The following is a 13007-nucleotide window of genomic DNA, read 5'->3' as shown; positions in this document are numbered from 1 at the left end:
GTTCCCAGCAGTCTGAGGCGAGAGAGTGAGCTAAAGAGAGTTATGAAGCTCGCCAGTGGGGCAGAGGCTGGGGTGGTGGGCATTGGGCCTCTGCCTAAAACCACACGGAGGAGAGGGAGCCAGACACAGAGCATCTCTGTGCGACTCACAGTCTACTGTTGGAGCCTTGCCTCAGCTTAACAGCACTGTAAGAAAAGTCCACAACATGACATAAAAAACACACTTAACTGTCAGAGGGCTCAACAGACTCAACGGTCGGAGGCCATATGTTCCTCCATATTCAGTGCTGTTTGTCTCCCTGCTGAAAAGGTTTTTGTTTTTGAATTCGAAGCATTACTTGAATGGGCCAATCAGAGTGGACTGGATGCTGCCCCTGTGCAAGCGTGTTAATGTTTGTGAATTGCCCTCGCAAATAGAAAATAAATGTCATGAGATTTTAACTGTCACAAGTATTTTGGCCTGGCTCAAGAAGACTGACTACAGTGCTGCTTGAGAATGTGTTGACTTTGAGGCATTGCCACGGTAACTACGTAATCTAATTGATAGGAAATGTCTAGGACAATGAACAGATATTTGAAAAAGCTATTGAGAAAATATTTCATGCACAAAAGACAAAAGAGAGCTTTCAGAGTGTTTTCAGTTTTTTATTGAAACAGTATGAACAAAAACACTGCAATTAAATAAAAGGGTTCAAACAAATCAGATGGCACAAATTAAAGACCTAGAACCGATAATATGTGGCAAAGCAGAGGAGAGGAAACAAAGACATGTCGTTGCAAACATTTGCAGTGTCTAAAGCCTATTCATTAAACATTACATCACTCATTCAGTGCACATATTAAACGAGTTTGTAAAGCAAGCGGAGCTAAGCTGAGACATTATTTGTACACCCATTTAGCACACTTACTATTGCAAAAATAACAAAATAAGGCATTACTGCCGAACACTGTGCACTAAAACTAAGTGCAACTATAAAATGTCATCCTGTGCACGCAATCTGGGGTTAGCTCAATTTAAATACCGGATGGCTGTTCTGGTAATCTAACTATTAACAGAAGTACTATGAATAAATTGTCAGGACAATGCTATCACTATGTCTAATAACCACTGGCTGTGTTTAAGCCTTTATAAGGAACGAGCCAGAAGTCATCGAAGCTGTTTTGTTTTGGAATGGGTGGCAGTTAAAAAGTACAGTCAATTCACATTAATAATGCACTTCAAAAGTTAAAATCCCCCTAACTACCAAGAGAATACCAGAGACAGTGGCACAAACCCTTCTGCTAAATTTCACAGATATGTATTAGGTTTTTATATGTCAGTGTTAAAGTGGGCAGAATGTCACGTTACTCTTGCAAATGAGGGTGCCTTTTCTTTTCTGTAAGCCCCATGCTAGCCCTCAGAGCTCATGGGTGTGTTATGTCTAAACAACTTCTGCACACGGTGCTTCATACAGTTGGCCAACATATCAGGGATGGTCAGCGTAACGCTTATCTGTTCAATTTTCTAAGCACAAACGGACATTTGGAAAAACAGAAAAATGTTGTAAAATATCAAATTTTTCATTTTTTTTCCACCTTGACAAATAAAAAATTGGATCTTTAACCTGTTTTACCAATTTTCTGTTTTTTATTCAGAGGATCAGAAATTGAGAAAATTACAAAATTGCATCTGAGCTCCAATTATTCAATACTGCAATGGTATTCTCCCAAAAAATGAAAAATTGGATATTGGAACCCATTTTTCTTTTTCCAAATGTCCGTTTGTGCTTAGAAAATTGAACTGATAAGCTTTACACTGACCAGGGATACTAGCTACGTGAGAAAATGTTTTAACTGGTGCTCAGGGGTGCTTTAAAGGTCTGTTAGCCATAACAATAGCCTAAGGCTTTCTGTATGTACTGTGTATTCCATAATAAAACACTAGCCTATGCAACTGCAACCAGGGGCGTTGGACTGGGGGGAAAAGGGGACTGAGTATACAGGGCCCTCATATGAGAAGGGGGCCCACAAAGATACTAGATTGAATAGCCGTAGATGCGGGGAGGGTCAAGAATTTTGTGCTACGCCCCTGACTACAACATATGAGAGCTGTATACTATTTACTGCAGACCCCTTGCATTGTGTATATACTGTACATCATGTGGAATTTGTAACAGTATCTCCTCCTTTCTTTCCTGCTCCCACCTTCCATGTGTATTTGATTTCCTTTTGTTTTGTCAGTATTTTGCAATTTTTCATTTTTTTGTCATTCTTTAAAGGAGATAATTTTTTATGCATATACAGTATGTAAGATAATCCCATACCTTTCTTTCCCTCTTTTATAATAACAAAATGCATTTAAAAAGGCCTGAAATTCTTTGTGACATCCTGCTGTCAGCGTGTTTTGTTCGCTCAGAGGGAGTAGGGGAGGACAGAACCTTTTATATCAGCGGCTCCTGTGGGGGTCAGGGAGGTAGGAGGGGTGGTGGGGTGGGGGGAGGTGAGGATGTTTGCTCTTGTACCCCTCTTGTCTCACACTCATACAGAACATACATTAACACACAAGCCTCCCTCCCCCTCTTTTTTGGCAACAGTCCAGAGTCCTGGTTAGATTAGTTTAGTTCTGGTATCGCGCTTCTTTTAATGATCGCAAAAGATGTCACAGTTCAGTAGTTCAGAATTTCCAGAACTTTGAGCGCTCCTGCTGCTTGGCAGACTTTCTCCTCAAGGGCTGTGGGATGAAAAAAAGAGAGAGTCAGTCAGTGGTTGAAAAAAGGATGAATTTTGTATCTACAGTAGTAAATCTGTATCTGAGGTTCAATTTATTTTGAAGCTTATTCATTTGTACACTTATTTTGTTTAGTGTCATTAAATGGTGTACAATTATTTAGCATTGACAACAATATGGGTGGTCAAAAAAGCTGGTTTGTAGATTTCATTAAAATATTAAATATGTAGGTATATATACAAAAAAAGAAACAACATATTATTATAAGAGGTGTGTTTATGAAAACCTTAAAAAGGGTGACATTTTGTTATAAAGCCAGGTTGACAAGATTAGTCTTTGGACTACATGTAACTTAAGTCAGAGAAGATCCTTAGACTGTGAAATAAACCTTTTAAAAAAAAATAGACCAACAATCATAGAAAGACTGATAATTAGTTCCTGAGATGAAAACCAAACAGAAGATGGCGACTTTCGTGTTGCTGCTCCACTTCTGACAAACACAAGCCCTCTGTTTCTGGGGATCAAATCAAGCTGTCGATATAAAACCAGGCTGCTTGATGACCGTTGCCCACACAGACAGACACTGAGTAAATAAACAAGCTCATTTCAAGACCAAATAGAGCCACATGTCACCATGAATGGCAAATTTTCCGACTCTGGGCCATGGGACTGTGTGTCAGCAAAAAGCAGCAACACGCATTCAACTTTGACGGTGGATTTTGGGGGAAAAAAGACATCTGTTACGTTACGTCTGTGAATTAGGGTAATGATGGGCTTAAAGGGGTTAAAGTGATTAGCTGAAAAGATGAAATAGAAACATTTACAGAAACCATAACGCTGTCTTTTTTCGCAGGTTTTTTGCTCTTGGCAGACCTGTGACACAAAAAAAAAACATTCATCATTAGCAAGACAGGCAGCTCATGACTGTATTCTCAGAGGGGAGGGTGTGGTTCATGGGAACACTGTCGCTTGGACGGGACCTCTATTACTCTCATCATGGAAGGTTGATGGTTGAATATGTTTAACTGCAGAGACTAATTATGGTCGAAATGCTACGCAGTTTGTGTTGGGCGCGCCAGGTCATCTTATCACACAGAACAAAACTCTCTCCAAAATCCATTACATCACTGCCAGTGTTATTCCATCATAGGATGTGTCAGTGATGACTAAAAGCTCATGCCGTTTCTTTCGCTCCATATTTAGAGGAAGCCCAAAGTGATGACTCACTGCACAACATCAATATAACTGCCTGCATTCAAATGGATACAACCTCTGCGTCTGTGCATCCACCAGTAGAGATGAGGTACTTACGAGTATTTTCCCATCCTCCTCACCACAGCAATCACCACGGCGATGAGGATGACCACAGCCAACAGAGCGCCAATCACAATGCCGACGACCTGGCCAGAACTCAGGCCCTCTGTGGGACAGAAAGACAAGAGGTGGAACATTTTTCAGACTTCAGTTGGATTACTAGTACATTACTAGTTGTCAAGTTATATGCAGTTTAATGCATAATCTTCACACTTTAGAATGAATTAAAATCCCATCTATCTATGAGTAAGGCAGAATGACAGGAGTGAAAGATGAAAGAGAGTCATATTTGGAAAAGATTAAAGGCCTGCACGTGACATTTAAACCCTTGTTAGGAGGGTAGTGTGTTTTGGCGCTGCCAAACACTCTAACCTCCACATTAGGCTCACAGAGGGTCTGTAGTATCATATTAGTCAATAATAACACCTGACTCGAAACTGACCACCTTTACGCTACCCCAGCTTCCAAACCCATACATTCCTCACCCGCTGTGTTGTCTTCAACAACCACCGTCTCGGTGGCTTCCGTCACCTCAGGTTGGACCTCTACATCAGTTGACTCATCGGAAGCTTCAGTCTCCACTACAGGAGCGTCAGTGATAAGGGGTTCTGGTGCTGCTGCGGTAGCAGCAGCAGAAGGGGCTTCTGTCTCGACGACAGCCTCTTCAGTATTGACAGTAAAGGCAGGAAGCGCTGCCTCGGTGACAACTTCTGTAGCAACTTCTACATGCACTTCTGTAGCGACTTCTTCAGGCACTTCTGTTGCGACTTCTTCAGGGGCCGCTGCTGGTTCAGTTGCAGGAGGACCAGTGATGACAGTCAGGTCCTCTTTTGGAGCCTCGGTGGCCTCAGGGATGATGTCTGCTACAGTCTCAGTGATCTCATCATCATGTGCAGGGATCTCTGTGGGGCCTGGGGAGAGAGGTTACAGATGGTTCACATGCAGGTACAAATGTAAGAATACAATCTGTTGCTAGGGTGCCGTTTCTGTGGATCATTTTTGTTGTAATTGTATACATTTACAACAATTGTATAGATATGTTGAAAATATTTACTGAAGTATTCAAAATCTAATTTTAAATTTTATGACGTAGCTTTTTCGCTCCTTTTTCAGAGCCCATAAGGTATGTATTGCTGTTGGGGTTTAAAGACCATTTTAAACAATATCAAAATGTGTGTACAGTATATTGGAAATAGTTACCAACCCTGCCATTAATGTTTATCGCTTTGATTTAATATGTGTGGTTTTGTGTTTTCCGAGAACACAAAATTCTATGATCTTCTCAAAATGTATTTTGTAATTCAGATTTGGCCCTGTGACATGTGATTCATTACATTTTAACTTGATATAGTTCATTTAGACAAGACAACTGTGCACTTCATTATAATAAATTATTGGTATATCTTGATATGGGAACTTTACAACCACTCCCTTTATTATATAAAGGGACAATAAATGACAATATTAAATGATTGCTCAGTCCTGGGTACAATAATGGCGATTTTCCATTACATGGTACCTATTCGCCTCGCCTCGACTCTACTCGCCTTTTTTGGTTTTCCATTACGAAAAAAAGTACCTGGTACCTGCTAACAGGTACTTTTTTTAGTACCTGCTCAGTCGAGGTTCCAAACGAGCTGAGGCGAACGAAGAAGGTGACATGAAACCCTGCAGGCTGCTGATTGGTCGGAAAGAAGCGTCACTGATCACTGCATTGCTAGCGAGAGACGGCATTTTTAAATAGTTTAGCCAGCGGTGTTTTTTTGCTGCCGGAGGCTCCACGCAGAGCTTTCTCCGTAGCATACAAGTGGCCTGATGGTTATACTGGTGCGCTGGTGTGTACATGTGTGATGTGTGTGTGTCGAGTCGCCGTATGTGTGTGTGTGGGGAGCTAGTGAGCGAGGGAGAAGTGAGAGAGTGACGGCGATTATCTCCGCAGCGAGTAGCGACTCTAGATTCATATATATGTGAGAGAAACAAAGCGAGTAGCGACTCTAGAGTCATATATATGTGACCACGGTGGGAAATCTGGAGCAGTAAACGTTAACTATCTCTTTGATATCATGTTGTTTACGGAGACGGCGAACCAGGAAATGCGTCGGGGATATGCATAGACAGTATATCATGGACCAGTTGCTCTGGACGGAGACCAGTGAAGGCTATTAGAAGCACTTTTCCGGTGATCTCTTGCTTTACTGCGCAGCCTCCAACTGACAGAGACAACGTAAATGTGACGTGAGCAACGTGTCTGAAAGTTGTAAGTCTTCTGGTAGCTGTGACAAGAGAAATCTCAATCATTCCCAATCTTACAGAGACGGAGAGTGTAGGTATATGTAAGGAGATAACATAAGCACAGGCTAATTATTGCTAACTAACATGCTAGTTAACATTAGTAATTAAACCTAAACAGCTAATTTAAGTCGAAACTGCCTGCGAGCTTCTCCTGTACTATACGGTAATTCCTCTACTGTGCGACAGTAAGTCACTTGGTTATGACACAATCGTTAGCCTATTTTTACAAAAGCGTCTGCTACGGAGCTATAACGTGAGGTACAAGGTAATGGAGCCTTTTATACATTGTCGTGTTTCTTTAGAAATAAACAATGGACAAATAGAGTCTTTAAACGCTTCAGAAGTTATTCGCAGTCAAGTGACGTAAAAAAAAATGGCGGTCAGTGTAATGCTAACAAGAGGTGATCGCTTCGTAGCAACAAAATGGCGCCATCGGAGGTTCGCGTGCTGTAGCGAAGCTTACCCCCTTGGGGATATGTCAATGAGAAAAGCAAGCTACTAAGCCACGCCCACGGCAGTCGCTATGACGACCAGCCACGCTGAGGCAATACTAAAATATGCAATGGAAAACGGACGCACAGCGAGTCGAGGCGAGTAGAGTCGAGGCGAGTCGAGCAGGTACCATGTAATGGAAAAACGCCAATAATGTAAAAAAAAACAACATAAGATACAAATTTAGATTCCACCCTGACATAATGATGTGATGACATGACATTTCCTCTTTCTCACATTCTTTCGTAACACTTCTGTCATCACCAGCACATGGCTACCATGACAAAATGACCACCACGCCCCATGGCTTCATTAAATGCTCCCCCACCCTCCAGTCCTCCATCCTGTCTTTAAGGCTCTGTGTGTGCGTGCCGGCATGCCACATCCTCTGCCTCAATTCCTGTGGAGTGAGCTTTGTGAGGCTTGTTAACCCTCGGCCGCTGAACATGTGAAGGGTGTGAGAGACGCACCACAGCTGGATGATTTCTTTTGTTCAGTTTTGATGAAATGGTGGAGATTTAACAACTTGAGGAAATGTATATAACGTATGTAATGTATGTAACATATATTTTGAAAGCATCTATAGCTTCTGTTTTTTTCTCTCTTTATGTGGAATTGTTGTACAATATCAACCTTGAGTAACTTTTTGAATGATTAATATGTATAATCAAGTTTTGTCAGAACTCGAAAGACCGCCTGTGCTCGCAGTAAAATGGAGGCTCCCATTTTGCATTTACCATCTGCAAAAAGACATGTATTTATCCTTGTGTCTTTCATCTAGGTCTGGACTATGAAGTCAACCTAATCATGTCCCTCCAATAACCCTAGCTCCATCTCCCCACGTTCAACATCCTCCCAGCCACAACTGAAAGCTTAAGCCTGGACAGCGCTGCTTCAAAATTAAGGAGGTAGATTTCAGTGAGGCACCAAAATTACGGTCTACAGTTAACTTTCCACTGACAAGATGTTGGCGCTTCTTCTCTTTGGAAAGGAAAAAAAAAAAAAAAACTTATAATAACTTCTCCCTGAAAAAATTCTTACTGTAGAGACCAGGAACCAGCCTCAATGTTAGTCTTCTAAACTTAGCGTCTGACATCATGCTTTCTCCATCTCCGTTTTCTTCAATTGTTCTAAATACTTGAAATAATAGAAAATACTTTGCAAGGGTAAAAATAACTCTGAATGGTCTAACAACCGGTGCAGTTATTCTGTGTTGGCTATCTTGTACATTAGCAACAGGCGGGATAAATATAAAAAAAAACATTTGTTCCCACTGCGGAGTACTGAAAGGGGGGTTTTCAAAAGACGACTCAGACTGTTTGTTTGGAAAGTCTGTAAGTGATGATAAAATGGTCTGCGCTTCACAGAGTATGGCCGTACGCTATGTGTAATCGCCCCCCTCAACCCCCTCTAACAATTGTTTCATTATGTGTACAGTTCCCACAATTAGCTCTGAGTAGTATTTCCTCCCCACTGTGCTGACTACCCTGGGTTAATACAGCTGCATTAGTGAGTAACACAGTAAGACTGTAGCGGTCTACATCCCCTCTCCTCTCTTTTTTTATTATAACTTCTCGTCCGCCTTCCTCTCCATGACCCTGCCACTCCCTAAGGATAGGTTTGTTGCTGCTGAAACCTTTGAGAAGGCTGAATCCCTGGAGAGAAAGAAAGGGAGTGCAGAAGGGTGGAGGGGAGCTCTATGGGAAAAGCCCAGAGTCCCTTCATTGTGAACATGGTCTTTCTCTGTCTTTGCTCAGATGTGGCCTGTATGTAGTTGTTAGCATGTATGTTAGTGACCGTCTGTTAATCCTCAGAGGGGTCAGAGCTCAGGATCAGACCCAGAACAGGACCCCTGAAGCTGGTGAGGACTTTGCCAACAAGTGAAATATCTCTAGATATGTGAGCACCATGTAAACTCATTAAAACCTCAGAACCTAAAGGGCATTGCGAAGAAAACTCAGATCCATTCACTGCTCAGCAAAAAGAAAATACAGAAGAACTGGAAGCAGTTCAAGTTTTTTTTTCATCCTTCCAATCCTAGACCGAGAAAGGTTTACGCAACTGTGGCGTTGCCCTTATTATTCCAAAGGTTCGGTGGTGCACCTGGGTCATTTTACCCACGATTACATCATTTTGACCACAAGTGCTCTCTCACAACCATTTCCATGTGAAGCATTAAACAGCCTGAAATCATCCTGCTAGTTAACATGCGGCAGCCAGTGAGTTCAAACTGCATGTTTATTTGTATGTAAACCTATGGCTGTCTCAGCCACTGACTGAGCATTACAGGGTTGATTCACCGAAATTAAAAAACACATCTTCTCAACTATTTTCAATGACACAAGATTTCCCTAAAATAAGGTTTGGTGATGGGATGTCAACATACAGGGAGGGGCAGACAGGTGGAGTGTAAAAGGCAGGCAGGCAAAAAGAGTTATAAGTTAGAGACATGCTACAGGAATACAGCAACAAAAAAGATGTGAGAAAGAGGTGGAGGCACCCATGCAGGGCTTCACTCTTGCATGGCATAAATAAAAACCTCCAGTGGGAGTAAAAGAGTGAGGGAGGGACAAAACCATATGCAGTGTGAGACAGGAAAGGAGGGAATAGCAGCCTCCATCCATTACGATCACAATCAGCTGTCACTGAGCCCCCCCCCCCGTTTGTGTGTGTGTGAGAGAGGTACTAATTTACGGTCCGGCGTAGGAGGGAAAGGGTCTGTGTTGACGATGTGAGGGAGTGTGAAAGTGTCCACCTTTGGAGCCCAGGAATGTTTTTGCAGGACTAGAGGAGGGAAATGTGAGAGATATAGGTGCCCTGCCTATCTCAATGCACTTTGGCAAAATGCCGCACAGCGTAACCTCCCCCCGCTCAACCAGTTGGAGTCAGCTGTGGAGATACTGGGGTGTGCCCTTCACTGAACACTGGGGATTTTAAGTAGGAGACAGGCTGGAGTGGAATATTCTCAGATAGTCAGCGTACACTAACTGCTTTTCTAACGTAGATAGGAGGACATGCAGCAGGTCCCATCTGGACTCTATTGCCAGGGGCCGAAACTGGCCCAGAGCTAAATCAAGTGGGCCTTTAATCTTAGGCCTAACAGGTCTGATTAAATTCCTAAAATGTAATAAATCAGGACAGGGATGACATTAAATGCAACCACTGTAAAAAATAACAAAATAAACAGATCATGCTGTGGCATCACTCTAAGCCTTCCAGCTCTCTTCTTTTCTTTCAAACTAAACTAAACACCCCAGACTTAACTTAATTTAATCAATCAAGCCTCTTAATGTATTTCTAATCATAAAATACCCACCCAGTTGTGTAAGTGTTCCTTAGTCAGCAACAGCTCTAATTTTTTTTTCTTACTTTCTCTTGCACCGTGTCTCACCCTGCAGCACACGTAGGTGCTAGAGATAGAGACATTTGTGTCAGTACTCACAGAGGAGACACACCAAAAAAACAAATCCACAGGGTGGATCGGGCCATACTCTGAAGCCCTGCTACAGTCTCGAGTCCTCAGTGCTTGGGCTTGGTCCCGGCTAAAACGGCCTCAGACTCCTTTCCATAAACAGATGTTTCTTTCTTCCTTGCGGAAAATTTTGGAAGTATGACTGAGCTTTTTTTTTTCTACTACTCAAAATGAGACTCAGTTGACGTGAGAAGTGTTCCTTTCCTCATGGTCCCTCTTTACCAACATGTGTCTCATATTTGGAGTAGGAGCGCAACATTGGAGTCATTTCTAGAAGTGGGCATGGACAAAGGGCACTGACCTCTCCCTTCAGCAGCCAGATGTGATGGGGATGTTATAGGCCCAGAGAGGCAGACAAAACTCATTAAGAAGGAGAGCGGAGGGGGTGGAGATGGGGGGCAGCAGTGTGAGAAAAGAGGTGGAGGGTTTTACAGGATACATGGGGTTTGCTAGTTAAGTGAGCAGGAGTGGGGAAGTTAAAAGCCCCCATTTGTGAAACATTTGGAAGGAGCTATATTCTCGGTTTCCCTTTTTTCTTTGGAAAACTGAGACGGCTGAGCTAAGAATCATTCTGAAAGTTTAAGGACTTTTTTTCTCCAGAGTAAACCTCCATGGAAATGGGACAGGCATGTCGCCTCCGACCTGTAAAGGTTGTTGTTTAAAAATAGACCCAGCCCCTCTCTGCCCCCCCCTGTGCCTACACTAACCCTGTCCCCCAGGGTCCGGACTCATCAAGCTGGAACAGGGGAAGGGGGCAGAGAGTTGGGGGACTGTTAGGAGATGGGGGGAGAAGTGGGATAGTGGGAGGGGGTTTAAGTGGTAAAGTTTGATACCCCACCAAAGATGGGTAAATGCCAAGGGGCAGGGTCTAACAACATGCGGGTAAAAGAGGGTGGGGCGCCTCTTAAAGCTCATCATGTACCGGGTGTTCTCTCTTCTCGTCGCTTGCTTCTCTCTCATCCATATGACCCTCTTAAATATAGAGCGTCTCTCTATTAATACATGCACGCAAACCAGCCCTGCCCTGCCCTACAGTTCTCTAAGGCCTCAGCCACACCCCCCGTGCTTGCCGCTTCCCCTGGGCAAACACTGCTGGTCAAGGCAAAGAAGGAAAGGGAAAACATGCAAAAAGTGAGAAAGAGAGGCAATAAAAAAACAGAGGAAGAGTACTAAAGTAGTTGCAGTGAGAGAGAAATGAGAGAAGTGAGAGGAGACAGTGGCTAAGCTTTCAGATAAATGTGTATGGTGTGTGTTACAGTTTACAGCCCCCATTACTCCCTCGCTGTGTATGAGCACTGTTTTGGGAGCCTTCCAAAGGATATACCTTTCTTCTCTTTGCCAGTGCCAAGAATTTACAGACACGAGGCAGCAGAGCTCCTGCTATTACATCACATTTCCCCTTCGTGTCTGCAAATCTAACTTTTTCTCCAAAGCTCAAGAGTAGTGTGAAAATGACAAAGAAAGCGAGACAGAGGGAGTAAAAATGTTAACATCAACACAGACTATCCATTTCAGTTGCCCCCTTGGTTAAATTAGCACCTTTGATCATAGTTTAGCTTCTCCATCAGGGGGATTCTCAGCTAAGGTGGAACAAATGGGCCAGACTACAGCCGGCAGTTATGGGACGCAGTTTTCAGTGATGAGTTGACAGTGAAAACATTGAAACATATGAAAAGTCTTTCAAACCAGTTGAACATGAGAACTTCATTGATTACTTAATTAATGGACAAATCAAAATGGAGTTTATTTTACCTTTTAAAACCGGCTTCTAGAGTGTTATTGTTCAATCAAAAGGGATTAAAACAGACAAAGAGTGGTGTGGGGTGGGCACATGGAGGCAGAAGGAGCGAGGGGACACAGTGTGCTAATGGCAGAGGGTTCACTTACTTGCATGTGTGAAGGCGCAGAAAGGGCCAACCAGGGCCAACAGGAGCAGCAGCTGAACATTCATTGTGGTGAAAACTTTTCTCCTCCAGTCACAACCTTTATGGGCTCCCTCGGGGCAGAGCACGACACCAGAGCCCTTGCACACGCTGCTGCACACACGCCAGACACACACCAACCGGCCTCTCCAGAGGGGAAGGGTGAAGGACCAAAAATAAAAAAGGTCACAAATGAAAATAAAGTCTTCAGTGGAAAGTTAGTGAAAGTAGCGGCCTGAGATCCGTTTAACTTGTAGAGGTGAAGACGAACAGACAGAGCCGGGTTGCTCTCGACAGCTGGAGTAGGAAATAGAGTGGTGGAGGGATGTAAAGAGGACAAGAGAAAAGAGAGGAGCTGTGGCCACTTAGAGGAAGTCGAGGGGGAGAGAGGGACTGGCACACAGCAGGAGAGAGAAAAGAGAGTGTGTGTGAGTGACTGAGCTCAGAGTGGAGGAGGGGTGCTGGTACTGGTGGTGGGCTGGGCGGGTAGAGGAGCAAGGGGCAGGTTGGGTTGGGAGGAGGGAGTCCGGATTGGGGCAGTAAGGTGGTCTCAGCCCTCGTGGTCCAGCCCCGTGTAGGACGCTCTCCATTTGGTGCACAGCCAGCCCTCCTGTTTGTAAACCCTGCAATATCAGCAGCACGCACACACACTCACAAACGCAAACACACACTTGGAAATACCAATAAATAGACCGTTGACTTATTTTTCAAGACAAGAGAGGCACTTTAAACTATAACTGGCCAGCTCATACAATTAGAAAGCTAAAGCAACAGGCATTTCAAATGCTTTCAGAATGAATGGAGCGAGA

The 13007-nt window shown here is 43.4% G+C and overlaps 1 protein-coding gene across 1 annotated transcript; it reads right to left on the bottom strand.

The window, feature by feature from the left end:
* Positions 1–2613: 2613 nt before the first annotated feature.
* Positions 2614–12707, bottom strand: pdpn (podoplanin). The gene is made up of 4 exons (XM_028582385.1): positions 12164–12707; positions 4506–4931; positions 4018–4126; positions 2614–2709 (listed from the first exon to the last, which is right to left on the bottom strand). The coding sequence occupies exons 1-4, from the start codon at positions 12225–12227 to the stop codon at positions 2703–2705; spliced, it is 606 nt and encodes a 201-aa protein (XP_028438186.1). The 5' UTR covers positions 12228–12707; the 3' UTR covers positions 2614–2702.
* Positions 12708–13007: the final 300 nt, after the last annotated feature.

Source organism: Perca flavescens, chromosome 7 (genome assembly GCF_004354835.1).
Source record: "Perca flavescens isolate YP-PL-M2 chromosome 7, PFLA_1.0, whole genome shotgun sequence".
Classification (NCBI taxonomy): domain Eukaryota; kingdom Metazoa; phylum Chordata; class Actinopteri; order Perciformes; family Percidae; genus Perca; species Perca flavescens.
This window is presented reverse-complemented; position numbering and strand designations above follow the sequence as displayed.

Bases quoted from the DNA above. Each gene is read 5' to 3' on its own strand.
- pdpn (XM_028582385.1), bottom strand. From the start codon at position 12,227: ATGAATGTTCAGCTGCTGCTCCTGTTGGCCCTGGTTGGCCCTTTCTGC. The intron at 4,932-12,163 runs GTAAGTGAACCC...CTCTCTCCCCAG, and splicing joins CTGCGCCTTCACACATGCAA to GCCCCACAGAGATCCCTGCA. The intron at 4,127-4,505 runs GTGAGGAATGTA...TCTGTCCCACAG, and splicing joins TGTTGAAGACAACACAGCGG to AGGGCCTGAGTTCTGGCCAG.